This window comes from Grammomys surdaster, unplaced genomic scaffold (assembly GCF_004785775.1).
Source record: "Grammomys surdaster isolate TR1022 unplaced genomic scaffold, NIH_TR_1.0 125934, whole genome shotgun sequence".
NCBI lineage: Eukaryota > Metazoa > Chordata > Mammalia > Rodentia > Muridae > Grammomys > Grammomys surdaster.
Window position 1 is genome coordinate 1,958,426 of NW_021620757.1, and position 18,382 is coordinate 1,976,807.

An 18,382-nucleotide genomic window follows, 5' to 3' on the forward strand; every position below is an offset into this window, starting at 1 on the left:
CCACCTGCACTACCACCTGCACTGCCACCTGCACTACCACCTGCACTGCCACCTGCACTGCCACATGCACTGCCACCGGCACTACCACTTGCACTGCCACCTGTACTGCCACTGTCACACCCAACAGAATCAGCAATCCCAACACTGTCTGAGGCATCTGATACTATCTTCAGAATGCCTGCCTCATTCCCTCAGACTATTCTTCAATTCTTCAGACTACTTTCCCCTTAATCTCTTGAAATAGACTCATTTAGAACAATAAGCAGACAGGCCCTGATTAATTGCAGACTTCTCTAGGGTGGAGGGAGTGTAAGTGTTAATGGAGGTGTTTCCTTATAGGGAGGCTCATTAGGATTAACAAAATTGGGAGGAAATCTCAAGCTGTTGCTGGAGGGTTTTCCCTTAGAGGAGCATGTGAAGGACAGATCTTGAGGAAAATGCTTAAAGTATTTTTGCTTAAAACTCAGCATATGATAAAGAAGAAAGTTGACATAATTGGGGTTTTTCAGGGGATGTGGATTACTCAAATCTGTAACCAGGGCAGACAAGTCACCCCTGCCCTTCTGTAAAGTGCCTGATAGCTTCAGACCTTGAACAAATTCATCTAGCCTGGCTACCTGGGGAATAAACTATATTAAATTTTGTTTGCCTATTCAGATTATACTTCTTGTTATTCTTTGAGCTTAGGGAATAAAGTGCTATGGTGTTCTGAATTTTCTGATAAGCCTTGGGTTATTTGGAGAATACCTTTTGCTCTAAATCCTTCTAAAATACATTAGTCTAAAATGATAAACCAGAAAATACGTTTGCAATATGTGAAGCAGTGTAGGACTATTGGGGGTGGGGAGAGAACACACAAAGGCTTTAGTGCAGTGGCTCTCAACCTCGCTAGTGCTGTGACCCTTTAATACAGTTCCTCGTGTTATGGTGACGCCCCCAAACCATAAAATTATCTTTTGTTGCTACTTCATAACTGAATTTTGCTACTGTTATATGGACCCAGGAGAGTGGCAAAGGTGATCTGATCGGTATTAATAGAACTTGGGGCAGAGTCAATCATAGGGTGTATCTTTAGCAAGCATGAGGCTTGTGTTCAGTAGCCCTGCCCTGCCATACCATATGCCTAGGAACGTCTGATAGGAAATAGGACCTTCCATCACTTCCATCCCACATAGATGGTGTGTCTCTTGGGAAACAAATTTGGTAACCTCCAGTAAAATCTACAACTCCTGTCTACTTAGATGTGTTAGGGCTGTGCTTTGGTATTTATGCCAAAGACATACTTACATCATAGGATCGATGTGCTAAATCTGCCTCACCCAGATCACCTCATTTAGAGGTGAACCGCAGCAGCATTAGCAGCCTCGAACAAGAGGGAGAGACTTTCTGCCCACCAAAGCCAAATTAGCCAAGGTGTAGCACGTGCCTGTCGTTCTGTTAGAGTGCTGCTAACTGGCTAGAAGCCATTAGCTGAACGTAGTGCAGTATGGGAGAGACAGAACTCTTCCCAAATACTGTATTCTATTTGGGAAGTAGAATGGAATTTTTGTGCTGAAAAGGTGTGTTTTTCCTCTGTTTGTAATCCTGCAGAGAGATGGAGCAAATAGTCATTAAGAAGGTGTTAGAGAGACAATGTTTGGGTTAGAAGATTTTGGAAGCTCAACTTCACTGTACATTTTTGTCATATTTTTAAAAACTGTGCTTATGTTTTATTTTAAAAACAAGTACAAATACATATTTTGTTTCCCTTCTCTGCAAAGTGTAGTAGTGGTAAGTTGTAAATATTCCTTAGATTTGGGGGTGTTAATACCTTAGTGCCCTTCTTACGGACCTCAGGTTTCAGCACTTCAGCTTAGAGTATTGTTACCAGTGTGAGAATCTATCACGTCTGGGCTGAGAGACCTGAGGGCTAAAGTTGCCATTAACTCTCTGGGCCCAGGGCCTAAGAACAACCAGGAAATCCACAAATGTGTGCCGAATGGGTGACCAGAGTGGATGTAAGCAGGGCAAGAGAATACTTTGATTCTGTGTGTTGCCTTGGCATACTCTTGGGGACGTTTTTAAATGGTCAGATTCCTGGTATTATTTATTTTCATAGATTTTCCCCTCTGACCAAAACAAAACAAACAAACAAACAAACAAACAAACAGCCCAAACAACCTTCCAACAATCTCCCCCCACTCCTTCCGTCAACGACACAGGAAACAACTTTGAATTTGCACCAAATACATGAAGATGCAGTCTATGCTTGTACGAAACCTTTCTTAGAAATAGCCTTTCAGCACCACATGTAATGCGTTTGTCTGGGCATGTCATGAAAATACCAGTACGCACGTGGTAAGGGTTGTCAGGGTTGAAAGGTTCTTCGTCGTCCTGAACATTGGGTCTGGTCCCATTACTCAGTCTTCCAGGGCCTGCGTTGCGTCGAGGTTCGCTGTGTGGTCTTCTTGTGGTAGAGGGAGCACTGTTTCTTACTACTTCTCTTCTCTCTCTTTGGATTTCTGCAAAATTTGCTATAAATTAATTCCTTTACGTGAACAATTAAGGCAATTTGATCTGCATTTTAGAGTGAGGATTGCAGGTATGAGCCATGGCCTAGCCTAGCTTCCCATTCGATTTCATAATACTGACTGCAGCAGACACTGGAAGCTGGTTGACAAACTTCTGTTCTCAACCATTCCCCTCCCCCATTTCCCCCCTCACTTCACTATAGGAATTGAGCAGATAAAATAGTGCTCATTGTTCCTGCCTTGTTTGCAGCGAGGAGTAGCCAGGCAAGCTATTTCTAAATCTAAAACATAGCATAGGTTAGCGCCATGTGTGGGAAAGCCTAATTGACTTTCTTGATAGAAGATGACAGATAGTTGTTTCTGTGTGTTTTTCCTGGATGTAAATGTGCTGTCTGGAATTTGGAACTGGTAAGTAAGCACAAGGATGATGAGGGTTAGGGTTAGGGTTAGGGTTAGGGTTAGGGTTAGGGTTAGGGTTAACATGCTACAGAGAGCAAAATGATAAGTGAAATAGAGACTAAGGTATGAGGGACTGGCCACAATGCCAGAAAGCTCATGTCTATTCCCTTTGAGTTATATGTACAATGCAGCTTCTCTCTTGAAAACACTGTTGATCAGGTATGCTGTACTCCACAGCCTTATGTACTCTTCAGTAGATATACACACATATATAAATACACTTAGAAATGCATGCAAGTTATTGTCTGGGGGACTGGGAGTATATGAGGTGGCAGTATATTATATATGTGTGTGTGTGTGTATTTATACCGTATATAAATAAGTAATTGTTTATATAGATATAAAGCTTTACATTTTCATACGAACTATTGTCTTGGATAATTCTTAAAAAACAACAAACATCAAGGTATAGACCAAGTAAGTGGCTGGCCAAGTTCACAGACTGAGTGACAGCAAGGTCTAGATAGGACCCCTGGCTTCTCACCCAGAGCTCTGGTTAACCATCTCGGAAGGCATCCTGCAGTGCAGCTGACAGGGGAGAAGCAGAGATGGAAGGTATGGCTTAGCATTTATTGTAGAGTCTCCCTGAGCCTTAGTTTCTTTGTCTAAAATGGAGATAGCAGTATCTCATTCATAGGCTAATGATAGGGCTAATTAAAACCACACCTAAGGGTCTTGGCATATGATAAGCATACGGATGTTATGTACCATTCTTATAATTCATTATTTTTGAGAACTAAGATGTGCTTTGAAGCTGTAGGTAGCTTCCAAAAATAGTATTGCTTGAGAAGCCCCACGAAGACCCGAATTCAGCTCCTACCCCCTCAGCTAGTTGAAGGACTTCTGACAAATTAGTCTCTTTATCTTAGTATCCTTCTCTGGACCTTGGAAATATGAGTTATAGCAACAGTTATTGGTAATGAGTAAATGAGGATGGCATGTTGTTCCAGAACATCAGCCGTCCTCTTCTGGGCTCTGTCCACCTCTGTCCATCTTTGATTATCCGGCTGTATGATACTGCTGGTCTGTGGTCGCCGACAGCCCATGTGCAGGGTGCAAGACTTTCACTAGAACCAGCCAATGTGCAGGGTGCAAGACTTTTACTAGAACCAGGCAGAGGCGGCATCACGGAGGAGAGATTTAATTTCCTCATTTTATCATAAAATACAGGTGCACTTGTCACAGATTAGGGGAACCTCATTTTAATGCCTATGCTATTCGTATGTATACACCAACATTTACTTAGTCCTTTGCTAATCTGAGGGATTTATATAGAGTCTACATTGTGAGGTACATGTGTGGGGGTTGTATTAAAGCAGGCAAACACTCTGTCATTGATCTATACCTCCATCCCACAACTCCAGTAGTTCTTGTGTAGATATTGCATTGACTGAGTGTGTAAGATCTTACCATGTGTTTATGCTCAAAGGGTTAAGGGACCATCTTAGACATGGGGGATATGCTTCTTTCCAGGGGTTATATCATTCATCTTGGCACTGCCATTTCTCCAGTCTCTGTCCCCATTCCCTGTCCCCGAAGTGTACTTTGCATAGCATCTCCTATTGTTAATACACAGTCTACCTATTCCCTGTGTGTCTAGGTCATTGGTTAGTTAACCTTAGGTGTTGTTCTTAGGAGCCATCTACCTTGTTTTTTGTTTTTGTGTTTTCTTTCATATTCATGTCTTTGTAGGACCTGAGGCTCACCAGTTAGACTGCTGCCTGACCACAGATCCCTATCCATTGAGCTGTCTTCTTAGCCCTGCAAGGGAAAACTCTGGGAGTATCGATTGTTTTCTGTTGCATTCCCTATGTGTCTCTGGCCTAGAACAAGTTACGTGGCACAGGATAGACCTTCATAAATGTCATTTTATAAATTATACTTTGTAAATGAGTGAGTAAATGAACTCCAGGGAGTTCTGAGGCTTGCCTTGATATCAGAGAGCTGTGTGGTCATGTGGGATATTCCACTCCATTAATGGAAAGGATAATGGTTCTGGGTGGTAGGCAGCAAAAAGGCCTCACCTAGAAAACAGTATCGCAGACTGAAAAGTGGGGTGTGGCCATGAGAAGGGTATCCACAGAGAGTGAAATTGCATTTCCAGGGCTTGAGTTAGCTCTAAGGGCTTGGGACATTGTTTCTTACTGAGCCTGCCTACGGCCTCAGGGTCTTTCTCAATCCTCTGCCAGGTGTGATATGGCGCTAGTTGGTGTGGACTGAGAGAACCATCTTCTCCAGGCTTTTGAGCAAGATGAGACTAAGTATCAGTTGGTCATGGTAGAATCAGAAATCTATGCTTTCTATGCCTTGTAGGCTATTGCTTCGCTTGTGGTAAAACAAGCATAACAATAGACAGGGTATCATCTAGCACAGGCTGGCCTTGCTTACTGTGTAGTTGAGGATAGCCTTCAGCTGATCCTTCTGCCTCAGCCTTCCTAGAACATGGATTAACAAGCAGTGCTAGCAGGCCTTGCTCATTTTAGCCAGTTTTGTTTGTAAATGCTGTGTAACCATCACTACCATCCATCCATAGAAGTGCTGCTGTTTTCTCAGGTAAATTGTTCTTTCTGTTCTAAACAGTATCCCAACAAGCCAGTGGGCTCAATGCCCTCATTTTGTCCATTTTCTCATTGTTGTCTTCTACTATGCAATAAAACCTTTCTGAAAACAGCCTATCTCATATGTGCAGAGAGAGGCCTCCCTCTTCACCTGCGCCACAGCTACACAGTAGGCCTTGGGGAGACCAGTGTGTTGACCACAGTAGAAATGAAGTGTGAGGCCCTTTGGGGACGAAAGAGGGTGAGGCCTGTTGGGATCACCTGGCCTTTGTCACTCAGAAATGGCTCAAAGGTGAGCTCCCGCCTGACACCAAGGGGGCCCTGCACTTATTTTCTCTAGGTTTGGAAGCCGACGCTGGAGCCTTGAACATGAGGAATCTTAGCCTATACCCACAGCAGCTTTTGGCTGTCCCATAATTCTGGGTTCGAATATAATAAAGCATCGGCAGCATGACAGCTTCTTAGTCCCCCGATGCTGTGCTTTGAGAATAAAGAAATGTAAAATTGGAAGGCTCGAACAACTGAGATTAAGGGGCAGTGCAGGAAGAAGCAGGGGTGTCATAAATAAACGCGGCAGGCAGGAGTAGTGTTGTGTCTTCCTGTCCTGCCTCCTGTTAACCCTGCTGTGCCTTCCCTTCCACACTGCAGGTGCACCCCCCACTCCCCCCCCCCCATCCTGTCATTTTCCTTCTCTCATGCTAATTACCAAGACTCAGCCAAGAAACATCCCAAGCTACCCCATTGGTCCCACGACCTCTGCTCAGTGGAGGGGGCTCCCAAGAGCCCCGGAGACAGGAGGAATTCCAAGCTCTATTTCAAGATGTAACATTTTACCTTTTGGATACATGGGCTTAAGCCAGAAAATAGGCAGGTCACCGCAGAGTTCAAGGATCTTAGGACTCAAGAAGCTGTTGTCCTTCACAGGCTGGTCCACAGCCACCCAAATCAGAGCGTTCTCTTCATATTTAACTGGCATGATCTTGCCTTCCTGTAAACGTGAAATGCATGTGAGCAGAGGATGGTGGTGCATGTTGACGGTTGAGTCTGGGTACCAAAAAATTATTTTACTTTGTGTAAACTCAGGGACAATTCTGAGTGTGCACATAGGATGCATGTACACTGTAAGGCTCCGTCTTTAGTCTCCTCAGGACCCAGCACAGCTCCCAACACCCTGCTTCTAGACAGCTGCAGTGTGTGAACTGAAGTGTTTAGAGTTGAAGTGAAAATTACTTGATACCGACTTTGAGATTTAGGTTAATCTGATGTTTTCGATCAAAGATGTGTTTGAGGAAAGACAATTGAACAGACCCTGAAATCCTATAAAGGACAGAGGAACCCTTCATTTGAAGTGAAAAATCTTCTGGGTATTTTTTTTTTTTTTTGCAGCTTCCAAACAACAATGGAAAAGGCAAGTGATTGGTTCTTTAATGTCTCCAGTTCAAAGTGTTATTTAACATAAACCATTTCTCCTGTTCCCAGTTATAACAAAACTTATCTCAGACGTTCCCCACATCAAGCACACCACTGAGATTTCAAAGCTAAGCCCCGGATTTCCTGCTACAGAAGGATGCTGAGGATGGTTTGATAACCCAGGAGACAAATTTATTTATTTATTTTTGCCAAGTTGTTCCTTTCATGTATTTATTACTTTGCAGTAGGTTGGAGAAATTAAAATGTTTTTTTTTTTTTTTCCCTCACTACAGGTAAAAGCAGCACTTCATTTGGGTTTCCTCCCTCAGGCAAACGGTTGCATTTAACAGCTTAGAGTTATTGGAGGAGGGTAACACCCAGGTAATCCAGTTATTTACCTTAAATCAAGTGGCTTCATCCAGGAAATGACTGCTCTTTGAGCACAGTAGCCCTTTAAAGTTATACAAAACTGTTGAAAAATTTATGACAGCAAGTGATTCATAAATCTGCCCCGCTGTAGCCTGAAGGCTGTGGAGGGGGGGGGATGTTGGGGATGACACACATAGATGCGTCCCGTAAGCCAGGGATGTTATCAGTCTGGGAGCACGTGGGCTCCAAACAGGATTTACTCAACTGTGCTTCCTGAACTGATTTTTATCTATGAGACGATCTCTCATGTGTGTGGTAAACAACAGAAGCATGAGACAGTCTGCTCCAGCCTAAGAATCAAGTGCAAAGATTAAAATACAAAAGTATTTACCATACTTGAATCATTATCTTCAAGTATTATTACCTGAAATTGAGGGTACCTGAAATATTTGACTAAAAAGACTCTCAAAAGTAGAGTCATAGGTGGGCACGGTGACTCGTCCCTTTAATCTTAGCGCTTGGGAGGCAGAGTCAGAGACAAGCAGATCTCTGTGCGTTAAAGGCCAGTCTGATGTATCACCATATATATGATAAGTTCTTGTCTACAAAAAAAAGTATAATCACATGCTGATTTACCATTCATACACTATAACCTACAATTTAAAGCTAAAGCAAAAATAAGAATTTTGTAATAGCTTAATTTCATCTCTGAAAAGATTATCGTAAACGCAAAAACACAAAAATCACCAAACTGTTACCATTTGTCACTTCAAGATTATAGAGTCATGACATTTTTCTATTCTTCTCTATACTTTCATGTATTTATCATATTTATTTTTGAGACAAGGTTTCTCTGTGTAGCCCTGGCTGTCCTGGAGTTAGCTCTATAGATCAGGTTGGCCTCAAACTTAGAGATCTGCTTGCCTCTGCCTCCCAAGTCCTGGGATTAAAAGCATGTGCCACCATTGCCTGGGTTATCAAATGTTCTATAGTATCAAAGTATTGTTTTAGATTTTAGGGACAAATAATTATAGCCAATGAGATGGCTCAGTGGGTAAGACACACACACACACACACACACACACACACAGATAGATAGATAGAGAGAGAGAGAGAGAGAGAGAGAGAGAGAGAGAGGTGTAAAGTTGAAGTTGTATACTATAAAGCAGTGTGTTCAGAGCTGGGTAATCTAGAGTCAGCAGGAGAGAGACTGAGTTCTAAGCAATGCATCAGCGGAGTTCAGGGAACGCTGTGTAATGAAGAGAAGCACCAGGGCTACAGCAAAGGAGCGTCCCACCCAGTTTTTAGGCTGTCCTCTGTGAGTTCCTACAGAGCACAGCTCACAGGGAGAACAAATAGAACATGGGGGCCTGGGGGTCTGGAGGCCACCTTACAGAAGGAAGAACAGGGTAACTGGGTGTGGTGAGAAGTATCAGGACTTCCCGGCTCACTTTCAATGCCTCCGGGTTTGTTTGTAGCTTCTGTTTTGTTCAACTTTGAGATGTAACCTGCTGTTGCTCACCTGGGAGCAAACAATTAGGTGGTTTCTAGGCACCCTTCCCCTTAGTGGCCCTGAGGGATCTGCGGCTCCTTTCACTTCCCTCTCGGGGACAGGAAGGCTCAGAGATGATCATAATAAAATTAGCAATTATGAGCAGCCGTCTTCCCATTCACCTTCTAGTGGGTTCTAAGGCAATGGGCAGAGTGTGCACGCAGCAGTCGAAAGCTGACAAAATGAGAGTTTCAAGGAGTTACAGCCACATTCACAGCAGGTAGCAGAACTGGCTTTTAGATCTACATTTTTTATGACTCCCAAGTCTGTCTTCCTCCCCCATATCTGCCACAGCTCAGATGAGAGCCGGTCATGGGTGTGACCACTCTGTAAGCCCTAAAAGAGTAAGGAGGGGAGCACTAATATTAAATGTGTCTCTAGGACTCTGTGCAAACATAACGAGTTTTTTAAACATCAGGTTTAGAGCCGGTATACAGCTTGTGGAGTGATTACCTAGCATGTGCGAGGCCTTAAGTTCAATTGCCAGTTACATAAAACCAACAAATACCAGGCTTACAGGCAATTTACTAGTAAGAGATGAAAGAATTAAGTCTTTAAAACTGGTAGAGTTGGAGGTCAGCCTGACTATGTAGTGAGTTCTACTCTAGCCCAAGCTTTCAAGGGTAACTTTGACCCTGTGTGACTAACAGAGCCCTGTGAGATATATATATCTTACACTATAGCATAGGCCCTGCTGGTAAGGCCTTGATTAAATTTCTTGCTTTAAAAAAATAAAATCTACAAGGTTCGTATAGCTTCATTTAAGCTGACTTGAGCCAAAGGGAAGAACTATGGGAACACCTCAGCTCATGGTTGGATCAAACACCCATGGGAAGACTGCTCTAACCACTTCCTGGGTGACCAGCTGTCCAGAATATTTGGGAAGAATTCCCACATTTTGTAGGAATGAGGCTAGGGGGTTTATTGAAGTCCCTTTAATGAAGATTTTACCTTGTGGATTTTTTATTTTATTTTGGACTTCTAATCACTGATCAGATAGCCATTTAACATTGGATAAATAAGGGCTACCTGAGTGTCAAATCCCTAATGCTCTTGGTCATTTTTATATTTGTTTGTTTGTTTGTTTATGTGTGTATGTCTGTGTGTGTCTCTGGGTATGTGTCTGTGTCTCTCTGTCTCTGTCTCTCTGTCTCTGTCTGTCTCTCTGTGTCTCTGTCTCTCTCTCTCTCTGTGTGTGTGTGTGTGTGTGTGTGTGTGTAGCTACAGCACACAGGTGGACATTGGAAAACAACTTGAAAGAGCTGCTTTGTTCTACCATGTGGGTTCTAGGGATCCAGCTCAGATTGGCAGGTTTGTGTAAGAGCCAAAGTTTACCTGTAAGCCCCACTTGCCCAAGCCACATGTTTTTGCTCCCCTAAACAAGCCCCCCCCCATGTGCTTGATTGAATGTAGGCGGGAGGTACGTAGGCAGGAAATAACACAAGGGTATGTATGCTTGCCCCTGATTGGACCCGATGGGAAATACAGTGAATATAGTGAACTGTGGCTTTTGCCTTTTTAAGCCTCTGTAAAACGTGGACCTGGCCAGAGTCCATCAACCTGGCCAGTATTTAATTAAAGCTTGCTTCAAATTTGGCTCAAAATTGTGGAACTGTTTTTTCTCTCTCAAATTTCAGGAGTAACACTTGGCAGCAAGCAACTTTTCTCACTGAGTTATCACAGCTAATGCACTTTAAAACATGCTTCCCCAAACCTTTAAATATGCTGCACCATGTCAGAAAGATGGCTGGGAGCCAGCAGGACAGAGAAGTTCTTCTAGTAGAGAAGAAATAAAACTTAGGTTGTAGTCATGAACCTGCCAAGGAAGAAGGTCTTCAGTGTCTGCCTGTCATGTGTGTTGGTACCTACCAGTTCAGAAACGGTACCCACCAGTTCAGAAACGGTACCTACCAGTTCAGAAACGGTACCTACCAGCTCAGAAACGGTACCCACCAGTTCAGAGATGCTCTGCTTGGTCACAGTTCCCACTTCAGGGATGCGAGCCTTCACCTGTGCTTTGATATAGCACTTCTCTCCTCCAGCAAAACGGATCCCAGTGATGCCCTATGAGATAAAAGTTTGTTTGTCTATCCATTTATTCACTCAGTCCATTATGTGTAGAGGTAAACATAAAATAAAGTCCTGGTTACCAGGAAATTTATCTTTAGCATTGTCTTCCAATAAGAAGAAAATATAAATTCAGGTAGAAATAGGGGTCACAGAGAAAACACGGCTAATAAAAAGGCTAGGAACGGTAGGGAGGATACTGTAGAGACCACGCCCAGGAGGGGTGATGGTGAGGGGTGATACCTGAGCCTGTAGCTTCTGTTGGCTACTCTGTGTATGGAGCTCAGGAACTGTCCCTCCATCCATGCAACCCTTTCCGAGCTCGTGGCCTGGGTGAGTTCTCTGTCTCAGACTTTTCCTCAGCTTCATCTTTCATTTGTCACTTGGTCTATGGTTCTCAGTTACAAACTTCTTGAGATTAGTGTCTGAGGTGTACATGTCTGAGCACGCCTGGGATCCTACAAAGCTCCTCTTAAGATGTTGGCCAAATTAATGAATTCCCTTAATTCTGAGCTTTCCCAAGTTACTGAGTCTGACGTAAACAGACAAACTTTACACAGCACCAGGAGCACAACCTTACCAGAGGACTTGACGTTTTGTTTTGTCCCCTCTGAGATATAAACAGTGTCTCCTCCTGGCTGGGGACCAGCCTTAGGGGACACAGCGGCACAAAGCTCCTTCTGAGTTGACAGCTGGGCACTGCTTTCCACCTGAAGAGGATGTGAGAACTGCACATTCTGTCCCTGGAGTGTTTACGTGACTCTGCTGATGTCGATTCAGGATGAGTAGGTGATCTAAATATTCTAAAAGGTCATAACATTTATCTCTAATAATGTAGATTTCCCCCGAATGTCTGAACCTCCATGACCTCCCATTGTGTCGCGATCAGTGTAGGACAAGGCTGTACTGTTGAAGTCACTGAGAAGGAGTTGGGGAGGTCACTGAGAAGGAGTTGGGGAGGAAAGCACAAATCCAGTGCTACAGGCTCAGGATTCTTAAATGACGTTAACCAAATGTCATGCTGCAGGAGAATTACAGAAATCTACCATATTCATACTCAGGACCTGAAACCTACAGAGGCTGGCAGGTAACAGACTTAGAATAGGGAGGGGGCGGGGGGAGGCTGAGTCTTCCTGCACGGCCCATTCTTTACCTTGAAGCCTGCTTGTTCATACAGCAGACCTCTTGTTCATGTTTGAGAGCCACTGGGGTCTGCTATGCTACTTCCCAAAGTTCTGCTGCTCCTTCCCTGTATGTAAATCTAAGACTTGTAGTTTAAGGCCTGCAGGTTATAACTCTGTCACCTTATTTCTCTCAACCCAGCTCCTCAACAGAGAAGAGGCATGGCCTGACTACAGAGGTCTGCGTTGGGAACCAAAGTCCTATGGAGAAATTTTAAGACCATAGTTGATATAACCGGGTTTTGTAGTACAGCGCTGGAGAGGTGGAGACAGGAAGATGGAAAGCGGAAGGTCATCCTTGGTTATACAGTGTAGGCCAGCCTGAGGTACATGAGATCTTGTCAAAATAAACAAACAAAAACCAACCTAAAAACAGAACCCAGCTGCTGGACTATCCCAAAAGATTCCTATTGCATTGATAGTGGGGCTCGATCTATGAGTATTTTTAAACTACCAGATGTCAGTGATGGACAGCTGGAATTGAGGCCCAGCAGTTTAGGGTAAAAGGAACTTTGCAGAGTAGTTTTTACATGATTATAGTAGTCTTTCAGCCCAGGTTTCTCCTATACCTAGGACTCATAAACATTTGTTTGTATCAGAGTCATTGGGACAAACCTCAGAAGCTTGGGTCCCAAGCCCAGGGGGAGGATTTCTGATTTAGGATGTCTTAAGTTTGTTATTTTCCTTAAGCCCTTGGAGGCTATCCTGCTGGTACCTCAGGGATATAGATTGAAAACCATTGGCATCTACTATGCTAATTCCCAAAGTTCTGCTGATCCTACCCTGCATGTAAACCTGCGACTTGTAGCTTAAAAATCAAAGGAGGGGCCGGGCAGTGGTGGCGCACACCTTTAATCCCAGCACTTGGGAGGCAGAGGCAGGCAGATTTCTGAGTTCGAGGCCAGCCTGGTCTACAGAGTGAGTTCCAGGACAGCCTGGGCTACACAGAGAAACCCTGTCTCGAAAAACAAAACAAAACAAAAAAAATCAAAAAAAACAAAAAAAATCAAGGGAGGGAGAGTGATCACTGCTCCCTGTGTAGTACGTTTCCTAGCCCCAAACACGAATGCTCTCTGAACATGAGATGTGCGGGGAGGAAAGCATACATCATTCCAGTGCTCCTGGAGAGAGCAGACTCTACTGCAGATGACCACACTGAAAGTCCACCTAGAACTGTTGATTCTCACAGTCCACACACTGCAGAGGTTGCTGCCAGCCCATTGGTTGGGACCAGTGGAAGGGACTTCACACCTCACCATCCAGTCTAGCTGCAAATCCACCAGTGATACCATATATATTAAGAGATTAAACAGATGGAGAAGTACAAGAAAGTCAAGCGAAGTGCCTCTGCTAGTAAACAAACTGGCCCTAGAAGCCCATGACAACGAAGACATTGGCTAACAAAGGCAACAAGTGAAGATTTAAAGAACAAACCAACAAAAAACAAACAAACAAATCTAACATTTATCAAAAGAACCATATGCTACTACCCTAGCTGCGCTTCCTTAGGGAGAGCCCTAAGGAGGGAGGAAGTTTTGTCCCCAACAGGCATTTTAGAAACCTTTGGAAGAGTCTGATACAAAGGTTGGGGTATTCTGGTTTTTTGGGGTCTTGTAGATCCCTGGAATCCTGAAGAACTAACTATCCCGTGTCTTAGGAATCAAAGCTGCTCGTGGGTACTTGCCTGGCACAGGCTACCATTTTCATTCTACATATAAACACACAGTGACTGAGCATAGCTATATTTCCTATAAACGGCTACTTAGAAATTGAAACATGTTAGTTTTTGTTTTATTTTTGAGACAGAATAATCTCAGACTTGTCTCAAACTCACAACCCTATTTCCACTTCCTAAGTTCTGGGTTGGCAGGCGTGCACAGCCATGCCCGTCAAGGCATCAGTACTGATGCCTACTGCCTGAGAAAAACTCATACCATTTAACTGTCAAAGCACACTCGTGGCCATCTGCACTGCGGGTGTGGCACTGACAGTCTTCAAATGACCAGTAGATGCACTTGACTTTATTAATATCAGCTAATGCATCTGGCAGAGCATGTACATATGAATTCATATTTCATAATAAATTACCCTCATTTTATTGTTCTTTTACATTACAGTTGAGGGTTATATTGATTTTTGAAATCAATAACCTACCTACTTTCAAGGTAGGCTCATGCTGTAGTTCCCTTCCCCCCCTCTAGGTTTTAAATCACAAATTTCAGATATTTACATATTAAAAGAACTGTTTTCTGAAAACCCAGAATATCTATACATGCAGCTGTCTATTCTTAGTTTCTTTTTTGGGGGGGTAGGGTTGGGGGAGGGTTTTGAGACAAGGTTTCTCTGTGTAGCCCTTGCTGTCCTGAACTCACTCTGTAGACCAGGCTGGCCTCGAACTCAGAAATCCACCTGCCTCTGCCTCCCAAGAGCTGGGATTAAAGGCATGCACCACCACTGCCCGGCCTATTCTTAGTTTCTACCCGTGGCCTTTGTTACTGAAATATAGTTTCAGATCTGAGGAACTTGGCTTTAGCCAACAGCATGGATGCTTGCTTGTCAGGGTATAATCTTTTAGACTACAAATCACAAACTGTGAATCAACCCTTGTTTGTTGTTTGTTTATGTCTTAGGGAACAAAGTATGGGGCACTGGTTTTTGCAGTGCTCCTCTCTCTTACTGTGTCTGTTCTCTGTTGAACTGTGTGAAAATACTGGGGTCCCAGGTATCAATGTACAGGGCAGAACCTTTCATGACCCAGCCCCCACCTGTATTTCCATCAGTCTCCATCCCCCTCCTTAACATAGTTGACCGCATTGGGAAGGGGACGGTGAATCCTTTTGTAGTACCCTTTCTAGCTCTTCCTGTTAAAGTTCAAACTATTTCTCAAAAGAGTTAGGGCTATAACTGAGTGGAAGGGTGCTAGTTTAGCACAAGAAAGCCCTTTGGTTCTGTTCCCAGCACCACAAATCATTCCTCAGGACATTACTCAATTACCGTGCCCCCACCTCTGCCATGCCTGTGCAAAGCCTCTAATTGGCAGTGATGCCCTGGGCGTGGAGCACACTTTGCACATAGCTTATCACGGCCCATTTCTGGGCTGACCTCAAGCCATTTCTGTGTGCATGTCTTTCTTCTAGACCGGACCAGAAGGTCCTTGAAGGATAAATGTCAGTCATCTTCCATCCCTGTGCTTAGTGCCATCCCTCGATACGGCGAGCCTCAATCAACACTTCCTGTGTTTGACTGATGGTTTAAAATAGAGGCAGAAGTAATAGAAGATGACCACAGAGTCTGATTCATGTCTTTTCAAAAGGCCAGGCTTGTTTAAACCCATAGCAGGTACTATCCATCAAAAAAATGTTCCGCTCACCAGTTCTGACTTAGAGAAATGTAGAAGCTATCAAAGAGAATTGATCAGTTTATGAAATATTTGTGACCCTGTTCGTCTATGAGAACAAAACACAGTCAATACCATTACTAGAAAGAAGCAAAGGATTATAAAACAGATATATAGGTTTGGGATTAAAATATTTTCAGAGGATATTCTTGACACGTCAACCTCCCAAGAGTGAGGGGCCTTTTGCAATCCATCCTCACAGCCCCCTTTGCATATTTTGACATTGTGGCACATCACAGGTATTCAATTTTGTTCTGGAGTGAATGATGTGTACAGAGGAGCCACATTTTATTAGTGTCTATTGAGTAGTACAGGGAAAAAATGTTTTGCCCTGTCCTGGGTTTTGCAGTAAAAGCATTTAATAGGTCCAGAGAAATTATACTTGTGCACAGACCAGAGCCATTTGCAATGTGATGACCACACAAAGTGCAGCTGGGCACACTCAGGGCTGCAGAGCCTGTCCCCAGGGCAGGCCCCTCTATGAACACAGCCAGGCTTCGTCGGCATCGATATTCAGCATCTCAGAGCACTAATTCTAGCATCTGCTGGGAATTCAAAAGGACTGGTGAAGCGTGTTTTGGTTCCCACAAGAGGAGAGTGCGTTCGTGTAAATGAAAAGCTTCTTTCGTTTTTCTCATAAATAAGGGGAAGATGGGTTGATGAGATGTTTGTAGACCAATAAACTATCAGAAGAGACATTATTTTCAAGAGCCCTCCTTCACTATGAAGCTTTACCTACTTTGTCTGCAGATTTAGCAGAAGAACCCAAACACTAATGCTTCTTCCTTATCACAGAACAGAAGAGAATAAGATTTTGTCAGCCAACAGGAAATGTAGCCCAAGTGACACTTCTGTTAGCAGATGCACACTGAAGCATCAGCGAAGGGCCCAATGTCTCAAATTGCCTGGAAGTTAAATTTTGCTCAAAACGAAAAGAGGGCTCAAATGTGTCTCTTGTAATAGTCGATGCCAGGAAACGTGGGCTATGATAGGCACCCACCCATGCTTATTTTCTGGATTAAATACAAATTGGAAAAATATGGACGTAGAACCTACTGTTAATAAACCACCCAGCCATAAAAATGTCTTTATTGTCTAGAAATCCAAAGTTTTGCCCTTGCTGTTGTTGAAGATTGTTTGAGCACGCTACATGCCGTGTTATAGAATATCTCTCAGAATGACATGGTTCTCACGAGCCCTCCTGGAAGACTTTGGGCAATTTCAAGAAGAGTCTGTTCTTGGCAATGACATTGTATTTTCCCATTTGAAACAATAAAGATTTATTGTTTTGACTTCTAAGTCCATATATCTTTTATTTTCTAGAAGTAAACTCACTTCCAAGCTCTTTTTTTTTCCCCTGGAGATGGGTATCTCATGATCAGGCTGCTTCAAACGGCTGGTCTCAAGTGCTGTCCTTCCTGACAGCTGTGCCTACTGCACCGGAAGGGGTTTTGCTATTTTGTATATTCCCCCATGTTTCCTCTTCCTTGCATGAAGATGGAAGACAAAGCAGGATCCTTTCTCAAGGAGCAGAAGCTACACATTACATGTGGGTTGCTGGCACCAAAGCTGCTGCAAAGAACAGTAACCACTTCGTGCATGAGAGAGTGACCGCTTCTCCTCAGACTGGAAAAGCCAGGGCTTTGCCTGTTAGACTCTGTAAATGTATGAAATGTACTTACATTTTGGAAATCATTAACTTCAATTGCTTCCTCTGCTCCACTTCCCATTTTAAAGGTCTCCAAGTTGTTTGCAGCGTCTACTTCCACTGAGCCGTCTTGTAGTCTGCCATTGATACTCATGGTGTAATGAACATTGTAAATCTAGAGGGGACACAAGAGTCTTTGGTGCACTCTTTCTTTCAGCAATTCGGGGCTTATCTATAGATCCACAATATGTGAGGTGGGTTCCATCTTTTTCATAGATACATAAATACAGCAACACATAGTATTACATTTACATAATACATAGTATTACATAGTAATACATTTGCGGACTCTATCCATACACCAGTCAGTGAATACAGTGATTTTGTGTGTGTGTGGTGTGTATGTGTACATATATTTGTGAGTATGCATGTATTTGTGCACATGGATGAATTCATGCCTCCCTGTGGGGTGTGTGCTTGTGTAAGACAGAGGTTCTTGTCAGGTATCTTCCTTAATCATTAACCACCTTACTTTTTTGAGACATTGTGTCTCACTGAAACTGGAACTGACTAATTCAACTAGACTGGCCAGCCGGCAAGCCTGTCTTGGTTTCCCCGGTGATAGGATTACAATGTGGGTTCAGCTCCTGAAGGCTGCTTGGCAAACACTTTAGCAAAGGAGCCATCTCCTCAGCCTGACCTCAGCCTGATTGTTTTAAAATACTTTCTAAGTAAAATCTTTGGTGGTGTTTGATAGCTACTTAAAGAGCTCAAGGGCTTGGATCTTGGCTACACATCAGAAGCAACTGAATAGGTGCTCTAGGTACCATATCTGGACCAATTAAATCAAAGCCTGTGAAGTTGGGGGTTGAGCATCAGTGCTTGGTTTTCCAAAGTTGAATACTATTTGTAGCTGGACTGAGAACCACCCACGAATAGATGGAAAGGCATTTGGCTGAAAGTGGAGTGGCATCTTTGCTTGGAGGCTGATTTTTGAAATTCATCAGTCAAGGTTAAATGTGTGGGGGAAGCATATGATAAGGATTTGAGACAGGGCTGGGTCTGTCTTACATACAATAGCACTTGGGAAGCAGAAACAGGCAGATCTCTGTGAGTTCAAGGCCAGCCTGGTCTACATAGCAAACTCCAGGATAGCAAGGGTTGCATAGAGAAACTATTGAGAGAGAGAGAGAGAGAGAGAGAGAGAGAGAGAGAGAGAGAGAGAGAGAGA

The 18,382-nt window shown here is 43.5% G+C and overlaps 1 protein-coding gene across 3 annotated transcripts in view; it reads right to left on the reverse strand.

Moving 5' to 3' along the window:
• Cnmd (chondromodulin) overlaps positions 1-18,382 on the reverse strand; it is a 25,137-nt gene that overhangs the window by 1,982 nt on the left and 4,773 nt on the right. For 2 of the 3 annotated variants that reach the window (XM_028752721.1, XM_028752722.1), the window contains exons 3-6: positions 17,186-17,326; positions 10,812-10,922; positions 6,362-6,515; positions 2,335-2,501 (exon numbers count right to left, since the gene is read on the reverse strand). In XM_028752721.1, coding sequence (XP_028608554.1) covers positions 2,335-2,501; positions 6,362-6,515; positions 10,812-10,922; positions 17,186-17,326 — 573 coding nt within the window. Of the gene's footprint in view, positions 1-2,334; positions 2,514-6,361; positions 6,516-10,811; positions 10,923-17,185; positions 17,327-18,382 lie in introns of all 3 variants that reach the window. The other variant, XM_028752720.1, reaches the window with a different exon arrangement.